This window comes from Electrona antarctica (genome assembly GCF_951216825.1).
Source record: "Electrona antarctica genome assembly, chromosome: 10".
NCBI lineage: Eukaryota > Metazoa > Chordata > Actinopteri > Myctophiformes > Myctophidae > Electrona > Electrona antarctica.
Genome location: NC_136791.1, coordinates 10,264,124 through 10,278,742, shown reverse-complemented (window position 1 = coordinate 10,278,742; position 14,619 = coordinate 10,264,124). Strand labels below are relative to the sequence as shown.

Genomic DNA, 14,619 nt, shown 5'->3' with positions numbered 1-14,619 from the left:
ATTCTGACTGAAATGGTGACTGTATTACTGGAAAGGAACCTGTGTTGCCATGTGTCTGACACAGTCACACTGACTGCACTAAGCACATTTGACAGTAATCCTGACAGTTTTCTCAAAAAGCTATGTTTCTATGTCAGTCGTTTTTCAAAAATAGCAGACCTACAAGCTCGTAGATGAGCTTGTAGATCTGCTATTTTTCAACAGCTAAAGCATGACATAATGCTAACACCAAAAGGGGTTCCCACCCAAAATGGGTTAAATGCAAGTGCAGTAGTAGTAGAAGATGATGCTCACCACGTCACTTTTTATAGTAAAAACTCTGTCGGCCAGGCTCTCTACAGCGATCCATTTGACGGGCATCTTGGCTATTCTGCCTTGCCGGTAATAATCCCCGCTGTAGATCTTCTTGGACAGACCGAAGTCTGCCACACAGACCGTCATGTCATCGCGCAGCCTGCCAGGAAAACAATGAACCGTCATTTCATTATATTCAACAGTTTGGATATAGAGCGTTGCAGTCCCGCCCCTTTCATGACGACGCCAGGCCCAGGAAATGAATCACAATGCATTTTTCCCATAGACATTTCAAAAAGTATTTATTTAAAGACCTTTTAAGCGTCGTACGAAGCCAACTCGAGTTGTGACAAATCATGACAACACACAATATTTTGGACCAAACAAATAATTACATAGAAGAAAAACAACAAAAAAAGTGTTGTAACCTGCAGTTTTTTTAAACTTTCTAATTCTTTGTTTGGCCCAAAAAATTGTGTTTGTTGTCATGGTTTGTCACGACAAGAGTTGGCTTTGTCCGCAGCGTAAACGTCTTTAAATAAATACTTTCTGAAATGTCTATGAGGAAAATGAACGGAGAATCATTTCCTGGGCCCTGGTAGGGGGCGGGACTGCAACGCTCTATAGTCTATAGACATGTACACATGTCTATAACGATAATACTTTTATGGTTGCAAATAACTGCAGCTGCAAACAGTACTCAAAACAAGTAGATTAGACGTGCATCTTAAATCAAAATGGCACCACCCCCTCAAGTGGATACTTTAAGGAGTAAGTCACAGTCCCAAAATTACCTTTTTGCTATTAATTTGTCACCCCATGAAATATTGAATTCAAATATTGAATCGTTTCTTTCTCTAAATGAAGAATCCGAAAATGTATTGAAGAAAATTGGGACAGCTAAACTAACTAAAAATAATATATTTATATCATTCTGTCACAGTGTCAGAGGTTATACATAGATTTCTTTCATTGTTTTGCTGTTGTTAAGCTTGGACCACTATGACCTATTCATTTTCCAATTCATCAAATCTTTTGGGGGATTTTTCATTCAGAAAAAATACATTTGGGAGGTGAAGTACACAAACTACTCCACACAAAAGGTAAAACCTACATGCAGTTGCGAGCAGCCAGGTCACGGTGCAGGAAGTTACGGCTGCTCAGATACTCCATACCCAGGGCAATGTCAATCATGAACTTGAGAAGTGTCTGAGTGGGCAAGAACTGTGTGAAAAGACAAAATCATATTCTTTATTACAATCACATTTATCAAAGGGGAAAAACTCATTACTTACTTTCCCCAGGTTGAGGCTTACCTAAAAATACAGTACTACTGAGCTAGTACTATCTGCGCAATAGTCATTCAACATTCAGTGAGAGACCAAGGATGCCTTGTTAAAGGACCACTTCACCACTTTTCAACCTATCTTCATATAATAGGTCCTCACTAATAATCATGATAAAATGGCACGATTTCTTTCTACTCAGTCTGTGTCTCATAGGAGGGCTGTGGGCAGTTTAGAAACCGTCTTCCAGTGACATCATCATTAGGCAGAATATTTTTTAAACAAGATTCTTTTACAAAAATGTTTAGATTTTCATTATCGTGAGAACGATGGCTTCCATTTTCGCATTGCAACTTTTCAGGACTAGAAAGCCTGCAGTTTCTATTAGCTTGTATTCCCCATCGATGATGTCACTGGAAGACGGTTTCTGAACTGCCCACAGCCCTCCCATGAGACACAGACCGAGTAGAAAAAAATTGCGCCATTTTATCATGATTATTAGTGAGGACCTATTATATGAAGATAGGTTGAAAAGTGGTGAAGTGGTCCTTTAAGTCTCTGACTGTAAGCTTACATGGCGGTAGCAGTGGCTCAGGATGCACAGCCGTTTGGGAATTGGAAGATAACCAGTTGGATCGCCGGCTCCCTGGTTATTGTCAAGTTGTCTTTGAGGAAGACACTGAACCTTGAATTGTTCCCCATCATTACAGGTGGTGGTACCTTGCACTGGTTAGCATTTTGGATATAGGCATTATAGATAAATGCACTGTTTACCATTCATGAATTCAATTACTTACACAGAATGCACTTTTCTCAGTTAACCATTACAATCACATTCAAACCTTACACAGATAGTGGTTGTTACTTCTGTTAACGCCAGCTCAACTGCAGTTGCCTTATCTGTTATACAATGTAAAACCATGTACTGAGTGGCCTTATTCATTGATTATTCAGTAGGCTAACCACTGAATAATGGTTGAAAATGTACCATGCTTCTTACCAGCGGGCTGTCGCCTAGGCGTGAGCGTAGCAGGAAGCTGTGCAGGTCCCCATATCTCATGAAAGGAAGGATGACCATAGGTTTGGGAGAGTGTCCCCCTGAGCCCACCTCCAAACACACACCTAACAATAACAAGATACCGTACACACTATGAGGATGTATTATACCATGAAACAATAACAAGTTACCGTACACACTATGAGGATGTGTTATACCATAAAACAATAACAAGTTACCGTACACACTATGAGGATGTGTTATACCATAAAACAATAACAAGTTACCGTACACACTATGAGGATGTATTATACCATAAAACACGCAAATAGCATGAAATATATACATTTAATATGTGCGTGTGTGTTTGTGTGTGTGCTAGGTTGCTAGGATGAAATACTGAGCACCACTGATACAGAAACATAGGGTTTGTCAGGATTTAGAAGACATTTTTTAAATTTCGACGTCAGGCTTAAATGGGTTAAAAAAATAATAATAAAAAAAATCAGTTACTGCACCTTTAATTCCAATAGGTTGTAGGATATGCAGAAACATATTGTACTTACCTAATAGACTAATGACGTTGGGATGGTTGAAATCCTTCATGCAGGCTGCCTCGTTCAGAAACTCCTCTATCTCCCTTTGGGACAAGCTGTCCACTGAAAGGAGTGCCAGCAGGTTTATCACATGTGTTTTATATATTTCATCTCATAGCATTGATGTTGTATCATCAACAGGAATGCATCTAACGAAAGCGAAAGCTCACATTTCATTGTCTTCACCGCAACTTTTTCTGAGCTTCCATCTTGCTGCTTCAGTTGTCCCTCCACCACTGAGCCGAATTCACCTGTCGAAAAGGAGAAACTGCATTAAAATATATATATATATCTCTGCTGTCGGGCAGAAACCAGCTAACTCCAAAATGTTAATTTTTCAGGAAATGAAAAGTATATATATTTTTTTAAACAAAGCAATACTGCCTCATCAAAGTTGATATTGTGACTTTATATATGAGGGTGAGAGGGGGTGGAGTTAGCTGCTTTAGGAGACAGTTTGGGGGGTCCAAAGGAGTTAGCTGGTTTTGTCAGAAGCACTTTTTAATTATTTTCATTGGTTCAATATCTTTTTTCAACCAACACACAGACGAAAAGGGTGTTCAATAGCATTGATTTATGAAAATGAATCACAGTGGTGCAACTCCGTGTGGGTATGTAGCACTTATATTCATGTTTTCAACTCCGTGTGGGTATGTAGTACTTATATTCATGTTTTCCATCCTTACATGGATTAAAATATTGGACACCTTGTGTGTCCAAAGTAACCCGTTTTCTGTTCAGGAAAACTTCTCCACAGGTCTACACACTTAACCACTTTGACTTTGACAAAAATAGGCAATCTAAAAGCTGGTTATTTTCTCTACTTGTACGACTAAGCACAGCATTAACCCATTTTGACCGGAGATCAGATTCTAAAAATGTCTTCTACATCCTGACAGTTTTCTGAAAAAGCTATGTTTCTATGTCAGTGGTTCTTCGATTTTTCAAAAATAGCAGACCTACAAGCTCGTAGCGCGCCACTCGGTGGCGCGCTATGAGCTTGTAGATCTGCTATTTTTCAATAGCTAAAGCATAACATAATGCTAACACCAAAAGGGGATCCCGCCCAGCATGGGTTAATGTACGAAAAATATAAAAGTTGAAATGCGGAGGTTTCTGCCCGACAGGCGGCAACGATGATATTATATTGTCTCTCTCACCCTCTCCAAGAATCTTCCCGATGGAGAGCAGGTTCCTGGTGATCATCACATCCTGAAGTTTGGCCCGCAGTTCTTCACTGATACCAAGGTTCCCAACTACAACAAATACCAAACGCATGTTTAAGGATATAGTAATATATAGTATAGTATAGTATATATATAGTAAAGAATACAAAGGTGTGAATGAATACAAAGCTTGTTTTATACTTTGATGTTTCAATGATAGCCCCAATCTACTAGCTCTTTTGAAACATTTTGACATATTTTTTTAACATTATATATATCTTATTTTTAAATGTAAGAAATTAGGCTTTCTGCATAGTGAGTATTTTTAGTTTTGACGCCAATACTTTTTGTGGTATTGTTGCCTTTACATAAGAAACAAATACCAGTACTTCTCCCAAAGGTGTGTACACATAATTATTACCCCCACAACAGCAGCTTAGAACCTACGTGTGATCTCTATGACTGATCGGTTATAGGACCTCAGCTGGGGTCTGTATTGTACGATCTGGACCGGTTGCTTGTCTCCACTTGCAAAGATCCTCCTGTGGGGGGCGACAAAGTTAAACTAAATGAGGACAACGCCACAGACAGACACACATCTGTGATTCAACAGTTTTTTGTGCAGTTTTTAGTTTAATTTGGAATATCGGGAGTAGGTTAGGAGTGAGTCGGTGATCTACTGTGTATAGAGAGTCTGGGGATAGAAATGATTTTATTGTTTTCAGTCGTAACTCGTGACACACTTCTTATCGGTATCCTTAGCGGCAAGACTGAGTCACAGACTTCGTAATGATTTCCAGAACAGCAGCAGCTGCGAGAGGACTGTTTTGGCTGTCTGCAGCGGAGCTCCTCCAGCTGTAAAGCTACGCATGGTGTCAGGTGCAAGGCCGGGTGGTTAAAGGGAAAATAAACTATTTAAAAGAGCTATAGGAAGCATTTAGGCTAGTTCAATGTTTCCTGGGTCAGGGGACAACCAGGGGTCCAAATGGACACCAATAGGTCTGTAACTCAGAGAGTCTACAAATGTAGACTGTACATTCTGTACATTCACTGAATTAAATTAACAGTATAGGATGTTACAGTATAGATTGGTGTCCCATAGATGAAATACATTTGTATCAAATAGGGGTCTGTGGCCTGATGTAGGCTATATCAAACGTTTTTGTTGAAACTGGAGATCCTTGAAATTACAAAAGGTTGAGAATCACTGATGTTAGTTATTCAAGTTACTGGAAGTGGCTTTGAAAGAGGAGTGAACAGCGCTGGTGTCAGCAGTCACACAATGTCCTCTATATTATGACATGACGCGTGGCTGTGGCTCACACAACCACACACACACACACACACACACACACACACACACACACACACACACACACACACACACACACACACACACACACACACACACACACACACACACACACACACACACACACACACACACACACACACACACACACACACACACACACACACACACAGGGTGCTTTGGTCATGTCTTGTGAAATCATTTAAAGGTATATTCAGTGATTTCACCTACTATAGAGTGTGCTGACCATATAAGGAGTTCCTCCCTATCCCCAGTGAGCCCCTTGCGGTCAAAAAACCTTAGGTTTCGTTTTTGGCTAGGTGGCCAAGTCTTCATCCAATCAGGATGAGAGAGGGGCCTTCCGCCAATCATGATCGAGCAGAGGCGGGCCTTGGTGTGTGTGCTGTCGGCCTGTTGCACTTCCCCCCATGTAGTGCGTGTGCATGTGCACATCTTGTTACCGGGGCAGACCGGGGGGTTTTCCAAATCACCCAAATCACTGAATGCTCATTGAACTGTTCTTCATTTTGCTGAAGATCCCCTGGAATCCCCCTCAAACCAACTCAATCAACTTTGGAGCAGGGTTTTTGCGACTTGAAGATGAATTGTTTGGACGGTGAGGGGGCAGGTTAAGTCAACATGCACAGTAACTAAGTACATTTACTTAAGTTATGTACTTGAGTACAGTTTTAAGGAATTTGTACTGTACTTGAGTATTTCCAATTTCCAATACTTTTACTTCTACTCCACTACATCTCAGAGGCAAATATTGTACTTTTACTCCATTACATGTATTTGAAAACTGTAGTTACTAATTACTTTGTAGATTATTATTACAAAACATACAAGAACCACTTCAGCCATTTCAAAATAGTCACAATGCGACACATTGTGAGTTTGTAAATCTGCTATTTTCAAATGATTTTAATACGTTTGACAATTTGAATTGAGACAGTACACAACAGTACTTTTACTTTTGGTACATTAAGTACATTTTGATGCCAATACATTTGCACTTTCACTCGAGTACATTTTGAATTCTGGACTTCTGTACTTGTAGCGGAGTAGTTCTGTGTTGCAGTATTGATACAACCCATTTTGGGCGGGAACCCCTTTTGGTGTTAGCATTATGTTATGCTTTAGCTATTGAAAAATAGCAGATCTACAAGCTCATAGTGCGCCACCGAGTGGCGCGCTACGAGCTTGTAGGTCTGCTATTTTTGAAAAATCGAAGAACCACTGACATAGAAACATAGCTTTTTCAGAAAACTGTCAGGATGTAGAAGACATTTTTAGAATCTGATCTCAGGTCAAAATGGGTTTGAGTACTTTTTCCACCACTGTTGTTTGGACGGGGGGACGGGGGGACTGGGACAGGGACGGGGGGTTAAGTCAACATACCCAAACCACACGTCCGTGGAGCCGTTGTGAGCGCACACAGCCACCCAGAGGACCAGCAGCAGCAGACAGACGCCACACACCACCCCCAGAGCTATGTAGGCAGAGTCTGAGCCCCTGCTGTCAGGAGTGGGAGACGGAGACGCCGTCCAACCTGGGGAGAGAAGGCAACAGGAAGAATGATATAAAGTCCACTCAAGCAGGGATAATATTACAAGAACCCACATTTAACCTGTTATAACCTGAGGCTGATTCTTATAAATGTATTCTAAATCCTAACAGTTTTCTGAAGAAAAAAAAACTTTGTCCATGTCACGGACCCCCAAAATGTATTTGGCTGCGGATACACATCTCAATCCATCCCCCCATGCAGAAGCAACGATTTTTGTAAAAAATTGTTGGCTTTATATATATAATATAATGTATATAATTCATAATGTATATCACTATTATATATAGCTATTTTTGAATAGCCAATTTATAAATCTAAAATGACACAGATGCTTTCAATGGGTTAAGAGTCATGCTTTTTAGAGGTTGAAATGTACTGTATATGTTGGTGTCACTGTCAGTAAGGAGTTAAAGGGAAACCCATTTCAGAGCAGGATTCTACTGTATATTGTGACTGTGCATTGTTAGCTCATTTCAACGGAGCGGCAGTGGCTCAAGAGGTAGAGAGGCCACTTGGGAATCGGAAGGTTCCCGGTTCGATCCCTGGGTTAAGGTTGAAGAGTCCTTGAGCAAGACGCCGAACGCTCTAATGCTGCGTTCACTCTATTTTGTCTATTTTGTCTTATTCTATTAGTGATTTAGTTCTTGACTTGTTTTATTGACTATTGACTTGTTTTAATTGTATTGTTGTTAAAGCACTTTGTGACTGTAATTATCTGTGAAAGGTGCTCTATAAATAAACTTTACTTACTTACTTACTTACTTACTTACTTACTTACTTACATATGCAAAGATACAGTCTACCATTCATTGTCAATGGAAGCCAGCAAAATGAAGATACAAAGATACATCCAACATTTAATTGTAGCTGCTGCAAAAGCTACTTCTCAACTTCAGCTACAAAGATACAAAGCTACAAATACGCTGTGTAGCTTTGCACCTTTGTATCTTTGTATCTTTTGCATCTGCCAGTGTGAACGCAGCATAACTGCTCCCGATGAGCAGGTTAGTGCCTCGCATGGTTTCATCCGCCGTCGGTATGTGTGTGAATGTAATGCACATTCTAAAGCACTTTGGATAAAGGTCCTATATAAATTCACTATGTACCATTTAATACAGAGCACTAACCTGAACTGCATTATGTGCAGTGCACACATTGCTTCCAGAACACAGCAGATCAATGTGAATGCAAAGAAAATAATAATAATAATAATAATAATAATAATAATAATAATAATAATAATAATAATAATAATAATAATAATAATAATAATAATAATAATAATAATAATAATAATAATGTTGTTGTTGTTGTTGTTGTTGTAGTTGTTGTTAATAATGATTATTATTATTGTAAAGCCATTTTAAGTGACATGCGAATGACTCCGAGGTTATTTGACTGAAAGCCGGATATTAAAGTATGCTTAACAAATAACACTTTATCAATTGTGGCACTGCGTTGCAAAGCTCCCATAATGAATAACAACGCTCTAGTTCTTCAAGAGTGACAAGTTGATTTGCGGCCTTTAAATGCTTTTTATGTAGCAGCCTGAAGATAAACTGCATCAATAGTTTGTCTTTTCGTAGGAGAGTAATGCAATTACAATGTAATAGATAGAATATGACTAACGCCCTGTTTGACCACTGACCACTGAGTTCATGAAGTTAACCGTTTCTATTTGATGAAATGAGGAGATGCACCAAAAGGAGCTTACTGTAGTCTGGCACAAAGAAGCGGACTAGTGGGCTGACCATTCCACTGCCTGCCTGGGTGCAGGCGGCCACCGCCACAAAGTAGGTGGTGTTGAAGACCTTCAGAGGCACAATGGCCATGTTGGTGTAACTATGGAACTGAAAGGCACACACACACACACACACACACACACACACAGACACAGACACAGACACAGACACAGACACAGACACAGACACAGACACACACACACACAGACACACACACACACACACACACACACACACACACACACACACAGACACAGACACAGACACACGCACACGCACACGCACACGCACACGCACACGCACACGCACGCACACGACACCAGTTAAACATGGCCCTCAAACAGACTATGCATGCTGCTAATGTTAATCATTGTCTTTGAAGAGACAAAGTCAGACCTGGCAGAGGGAATTAGGTTATATGGTGAGCGACAGCTTGGCAGTCCTTATGGCAAAGCACAAGAACCATAACCTGAAACCTAATTTACTGATTTATATTTGCATTCATGAACACACATTTTATTTAGGACTGGTCTAACCAATGACTAGTCTAAACCAAAAACTGTCTAAACTAAGTACTGCACCCGTTGTGGGCACTCAAGAGGAGGCTATAGCATGATTTACACAGTATACTCAGTTGCGCCGGTGTAGCACACCGGAAATAGAGTTCTATAAGCTTGTGTGTCCGCGTAGCTCAGTCGGCAGAGCTCTGCCAACTCAGCGTGAGGCAAGTTGTGCAGTAAGTACTGATGGTAGGTGTTGCGCTCCACCTCAGCAATGTATCTCCCAGAGGTCAAGCGCATTGTGAAACGGGGATGGCTACGCTCTGGCTAATACCAACAATAAGCTTAAACCTCTCCTACCTACTTACTTACTTATAAGCTTGTTGTAGATCTGCTATTTTTGCGCAACTAAGAAGGAATCAGCGATTAGGGGCATATTACTCATACGCAATGTCATGGGTTCAACTCTGGTTCATGAGCCGTTTCCCCTCATATTTCCTTTAAGAAACCAGGGTCTTCACAACACCCATATGGGTTTGTTTCTTTACATTCTGAGTTAAATGAACACACAATATGTTGTAGTGTATATAAAAGGAGACAGGTGCATAGTAGAGATGGCTGGAAGTGGACAACAGTCACAAAACACATTCCACGTTGCCTGCCACATTCCTACAATACTGTCGTTTCTCCTTTTCCGAGTATACGAAAGAAAGACAAATCTTTCAGAAACTCCCAAACACAAGGAAGAGGACGATCCTCTTAATACCCTTTCAATAACGCCGATCTAACGCTGACTCAAAGAGAAGGAAACAAACTCCCAGAGAAAAGGGGAAGCAGAGACGGACTTGTTGGATAAGCTCATTGCGCTGAGATGTAGAGAAGACATGTGACAGACAGAACCCAGTGTTTCACAACAGCACATGGCAGCATTCTGGGGTTCCTCTCCTTCACCAACATGCTGACAGGCAGCGTGACTAGGTTGGAACGACGGTCCCACATGATTAATGCCATGCATGGTGTCTGCGGTCAGTGAAACATGAAGCATGAGGGAAACGTCAACCTGTTCACGTTTAGACCAAATTCTTCAATACCGCTAACCTTTCCAAAGCAACGTGAATACCTCTCGAATCTGCAGGTTTTTTCAAAAATAGCAGACCTACAAGCTCGTAGCGCGCCACTCGGTGGCGCGCTATGAGCTTGTAGATCTGCTATTTTTCAATAGCTAAAGCATAACATAATGCTAACACCAAAAGGGGTTCCCGCCCAAAATGGGTTAAGGAGCAGGTGACAGTATAATATAGCTCTAATCCATATCCCAAAGAGTCATCAAAATATAAATACCTGATTAACCATTGATCTATACAACAGGAACAGCTGACCCCGAGGGAGAAACAACTGTCCTTTACGCTGCATTTCCAGTCACTGCTGCCGTAATAACAAAAGCCTTTGTCTGTAGTGACATCACCACTTGACCGGACAGCGCACATGGATATCGGGGCGCCCAACAGTGCATAATCCCTTTGTATTCATATTCCGTGATGACTCAAGCCCACATGCTGGATCAACAAAACAAAAAAAAGATTACACATTTTGATTTTTTTTTTTACAGCGTCAGTTTCCTGTCAACTACTACACAGACAGGAAGACCAGGAAACACACTATTGTACTAGAGAGCAGTGGAGGAGTGTAGTCACACAACTGTGAGTACATTACCAACCTCCTTAGGGAGCAGTACGCGTAATAACAACTTCTCATCTCTACTTCCATTTGATCTACAAAGGAATACTGAGTCACTAACAGATTAGTCGACACACACACACGGTCTGAAAACACACCGTACAAACAGCAGGTGATGGCGACAATCGTCTCTGTCGGGTGGAAACCTCATATGTCCAAAACTGGGACTTTTCAGGATTCAAATTAAAGAAAATTGCAAAAGCAGCAAATCTACGAGCTCGAAACGAACCGCGAGCTTGCAGATTGGCTATATATTTTTTATCCCACGATTTTGTAACCCATTTTTCACCCCTGTTTCAATTATCTAATGTGATCCTGGGCTCTACACACCCTCCGCCAACCTAGTCCCCATATATGGGGGACATGGGGAGAGCAACGGACTTGAACTCATGCTTCCTTCATGCCTGAGTGTCCAAGTTGCTCCTTTACCAGATTGGCTATACTTTTGATGCTTTTGTTTGACGGTGTAGGATGATCAAGTAGTAGGGCATTAATTTATGAAAAAACACAAAAAGTTAAAATATGGAGAAAGGAGGAATCTGCCCAACAGCAACTATAGGCTAGCTCTAATCCATATTCCAGAGAGTCGTCGTAATAGTAACCGTTGTCAATGTGTCAGTGTAAAAGGCCTCACACTGAGCACTAGAACTACACTACAGTATAAAGATTATGGGCCAGATTCACTAACCCATTCTGACCTGAGATCAGATTCTAAAAATGTCTTCTACATCCTTCGATTTTTCAAAAAATGAGCTTGTAGATCTGCTATTTTTCAATAGCTAAAGCATAACATAATGCTAACACCAAAAGGGGTTCCCGCCCAAAATGGGCTAAGCTAGCTGTTTACAGTGACACCCATATTTTGCACAACCTACTGTATGTGAAGCGCCTTGGATAAAGGCACTATTTAAATGCACCATTTACCATATTATATTTTGTGTGAAAAGGAATTTTCCAAACTTCCCACGTTAGTAGTCTAGAATAAGGCATTCTAATGACATATAGCAAGCTTTGGCCCCTTGTAAGTCTGCATCCGAGCTGACTTGAATTTTCGCAAAATTCACAGACAAAAAAAGATTACTGAATCAAGACGGGAAGTTTGGAAAATTCACCCAAAATATGGGTGTAAAAACAGCTTTGTGAATCTGGTCCATAGTTTTAAAAATTGTTCTAAGCCAATCGGATAACAGAGTTCACACCATAACTATAACAAATTGTCATCGTCATAGTGCTCAATGTGAATGGCCCTTAAAGGGCCACTTCACCCCTTTTGCAACCAGATCTTATTTTAATGATGTTTGGGAGTCAAGAAACACTTTCCTGGGGATATTTTAGTTTTTCAAAGTGCCAATGATGTCATGTCACACTGGTCTCACTTCCTAATATTTGTAAACGACATGACATCAGCTTGTGACTGCAACTTGTTCCTGTTCGCAGATGACTCAGCACTGCTGGTCTCGGACAAATTGCAGGTTGAAAAGACCCTCAGCTCTGACCCTCAGCTCTGCACCTGGCTCGCTGCTAACAAACTATCCTTACTAATCTTTCCGGTGATAAAATGGCCACCAACGTAATCAAAAAAGTCAATCAAAGAACAAGATTCCTTTACAGGATCTCCTAACTGGTCAACAAAAACACCTTGAAGACCTTAACAGGAGCCCTCGTACAAGGTTTCTTTGACTATGCATGCACAAGGCTCCAGACCTCCCAAAACAAACTGGTCAGGCTCCTACTTGGCCTCACTCCCTGAACCCACCTCACCCCTGCCCACTTTGACAGGCTGGAATGGCTTAGGGTCGACGACAGAATACAGCATCTTGCAATGGGTCTGGTCCACAAGATTCGATACACCACCAAGATACCCATGTACCTGTCTAAATACTTCCTTAATGTTAACGAAGTCCACACCCACAACACCAGAGTTCAACAAACCATGTACAACCCAGATTCGGCACAAACAAGGGACTAAATTATTTTCGCTCCTATGCCACCAGAATGTGGAACGCCCTACCAACAGTCATTAAGACATGTGAATCCCTTGACTCCTTCAAAACCGCTCTCAAAGGGCACCTACGGACGGCTGCAATTCGAAACTGGCCCCCGTAAAATCTGAATACCCCCCCCCCCCTTTTCCCCCTCACTGTATATGTTTCTTTCCCCTTTTTACCTCCTTTATGATGAATTCCTGTTCTGTTCTTTGACTATATAGAAGTGTCTATTTGTACGTCTCTAAATGTTTTGATGAATTGAACACGTGGACCCTCTTGTAAACAAGTGTAATGCTTAATTGGGTCGTCCACTCACAGTTAACAGTCTTTGTATTGAGTTTGTGCTTGAAATGTACTGTAATTCTGCAAACTGTTAATAAATATTTCAATCAATCAATCAATCAATCCTGGACTACATGTTGTCTCAATAAGACAGCCCTCTCCGTCTCCACAAGGTGGGGTGAGTGCAGCAAAGGATTATGGTCATTGTAGTAATCCAGCAGTGGATCCAGCAGTGTCCATGACTAAATACTAAAATATCTAAAAACACAAATTACCCTAACCCACATAAAAACCCCAGGTAAGTGTTTCTTGTCTCCCAAACATCATTAAAATAAGATCTGGTTGCTGGACCGGATTTTGAGAAACTATCAAAAGCTCAAATCGACGATGGGCTAATAAAGGTAATATGGCTCAAATCAGCCACCATGGTTAGGAAACTCACCCTCTCCACATGATTGTTGTGTCTCACAACAACATCATAACCACGAAGGATTCCATTGATCTTATCGGCGGCTGGAGGATTCCATTTGATCACCAGCATGGACTCGTTCAGCTGTATGCTGACGTTACGCGGATACACCGATGGCACTGCAGGGGAAACACGGCAAGGAAAGGATGGAGAAAGGTCACAGTCTGAACTCACAACAGCAGATGCAAAAAATACAAAGGTGCAAAGCTACAGAGTGTATTTTGTAGCTTTGTATCTTTGTAGCGTATAGTTGAAACCAGCTCAACTTTTTCGTAGCTTTGTAGCTGTTGTAGCCTTTTGCAGCAGCAACAAACGTCGGATGTATCTTTATGTCGCTGGCTTCCATTGACAATGAAATTTGCCCATGTGAACGCCGTCATGCACGACTGGTTCTCAACGTCGGGTCAGTGGTCCAAATGGACCCTTACAGGGAGAGTGTAATTGTACACTCTCTGAGTTAAATAAGCAGTAGATTGGTCTCTAGTATAGTTTAATTCAGTGATTCTAAATCGTTTTAATTTCAAAGATACACGGTTTCATATGCATTAGGGGACAGACCCCCAATTTGATGAACGTGTTTTTTTCTCCATGACCCCAATTTACACTGTAAAATCCTCAGTGTTAGTTTAACCCATTTTGGACGTGAACCCCTTTTGGTGTTAGCATTATGTTATGCTTTA

General features: G+C 41.0%; 1 protein-coding gene across 1 annotated transcript in view; it reads right to left on the bottom strand.

Annotated features, from left to right (window-relative positions):
- The window catches only part of mertka (c-mer proto-oncogene tyrosine kinase a), a 32,831-nt gene that overhangs the window by 3,959 nt on the left and 14,253 nt on the right, over positions 1-14,619 (bottom strand). Inside the window, exons 8-17 of the mRNA XM_079512291.1 lie at positions 13,913-14,058; positions 8,936-9,071; positions 7,053-7,203; positions 4,787-4,881; positions 4,334-4,429; positions 3,344-3,424; positions 3,144-3,236; positions 2,581-2,702; positions 1,409-1,518; positions 295-454 (exon numbers count right to left, since the gene is read on the bottom strand). Coding sequence (XP_079368417.1) covers positions 295-454; positions 1,409-1,518; positions 2,581-2,702; positions 3,144-3,236; positions 3,344-3,424; positions 4,334-4,429; positions 4,787-4,881; positions 7,053-7,203; positions 8,936-9,071; positions 13,913-14,058 — 1,190 coding nt within the window. The remainder of the gene's footprint in view (positions 1-294; positions 455-1,408; positions 1,519-2,580; positions 2,703-3,143; positions 3,237-3,343; positions 3,425-4,333; positions 4,430-4,786; positions 4,882-7,052; positions 7,204-8,935; positions 9,072-13,912; positions 14,059-14,619) is intronic.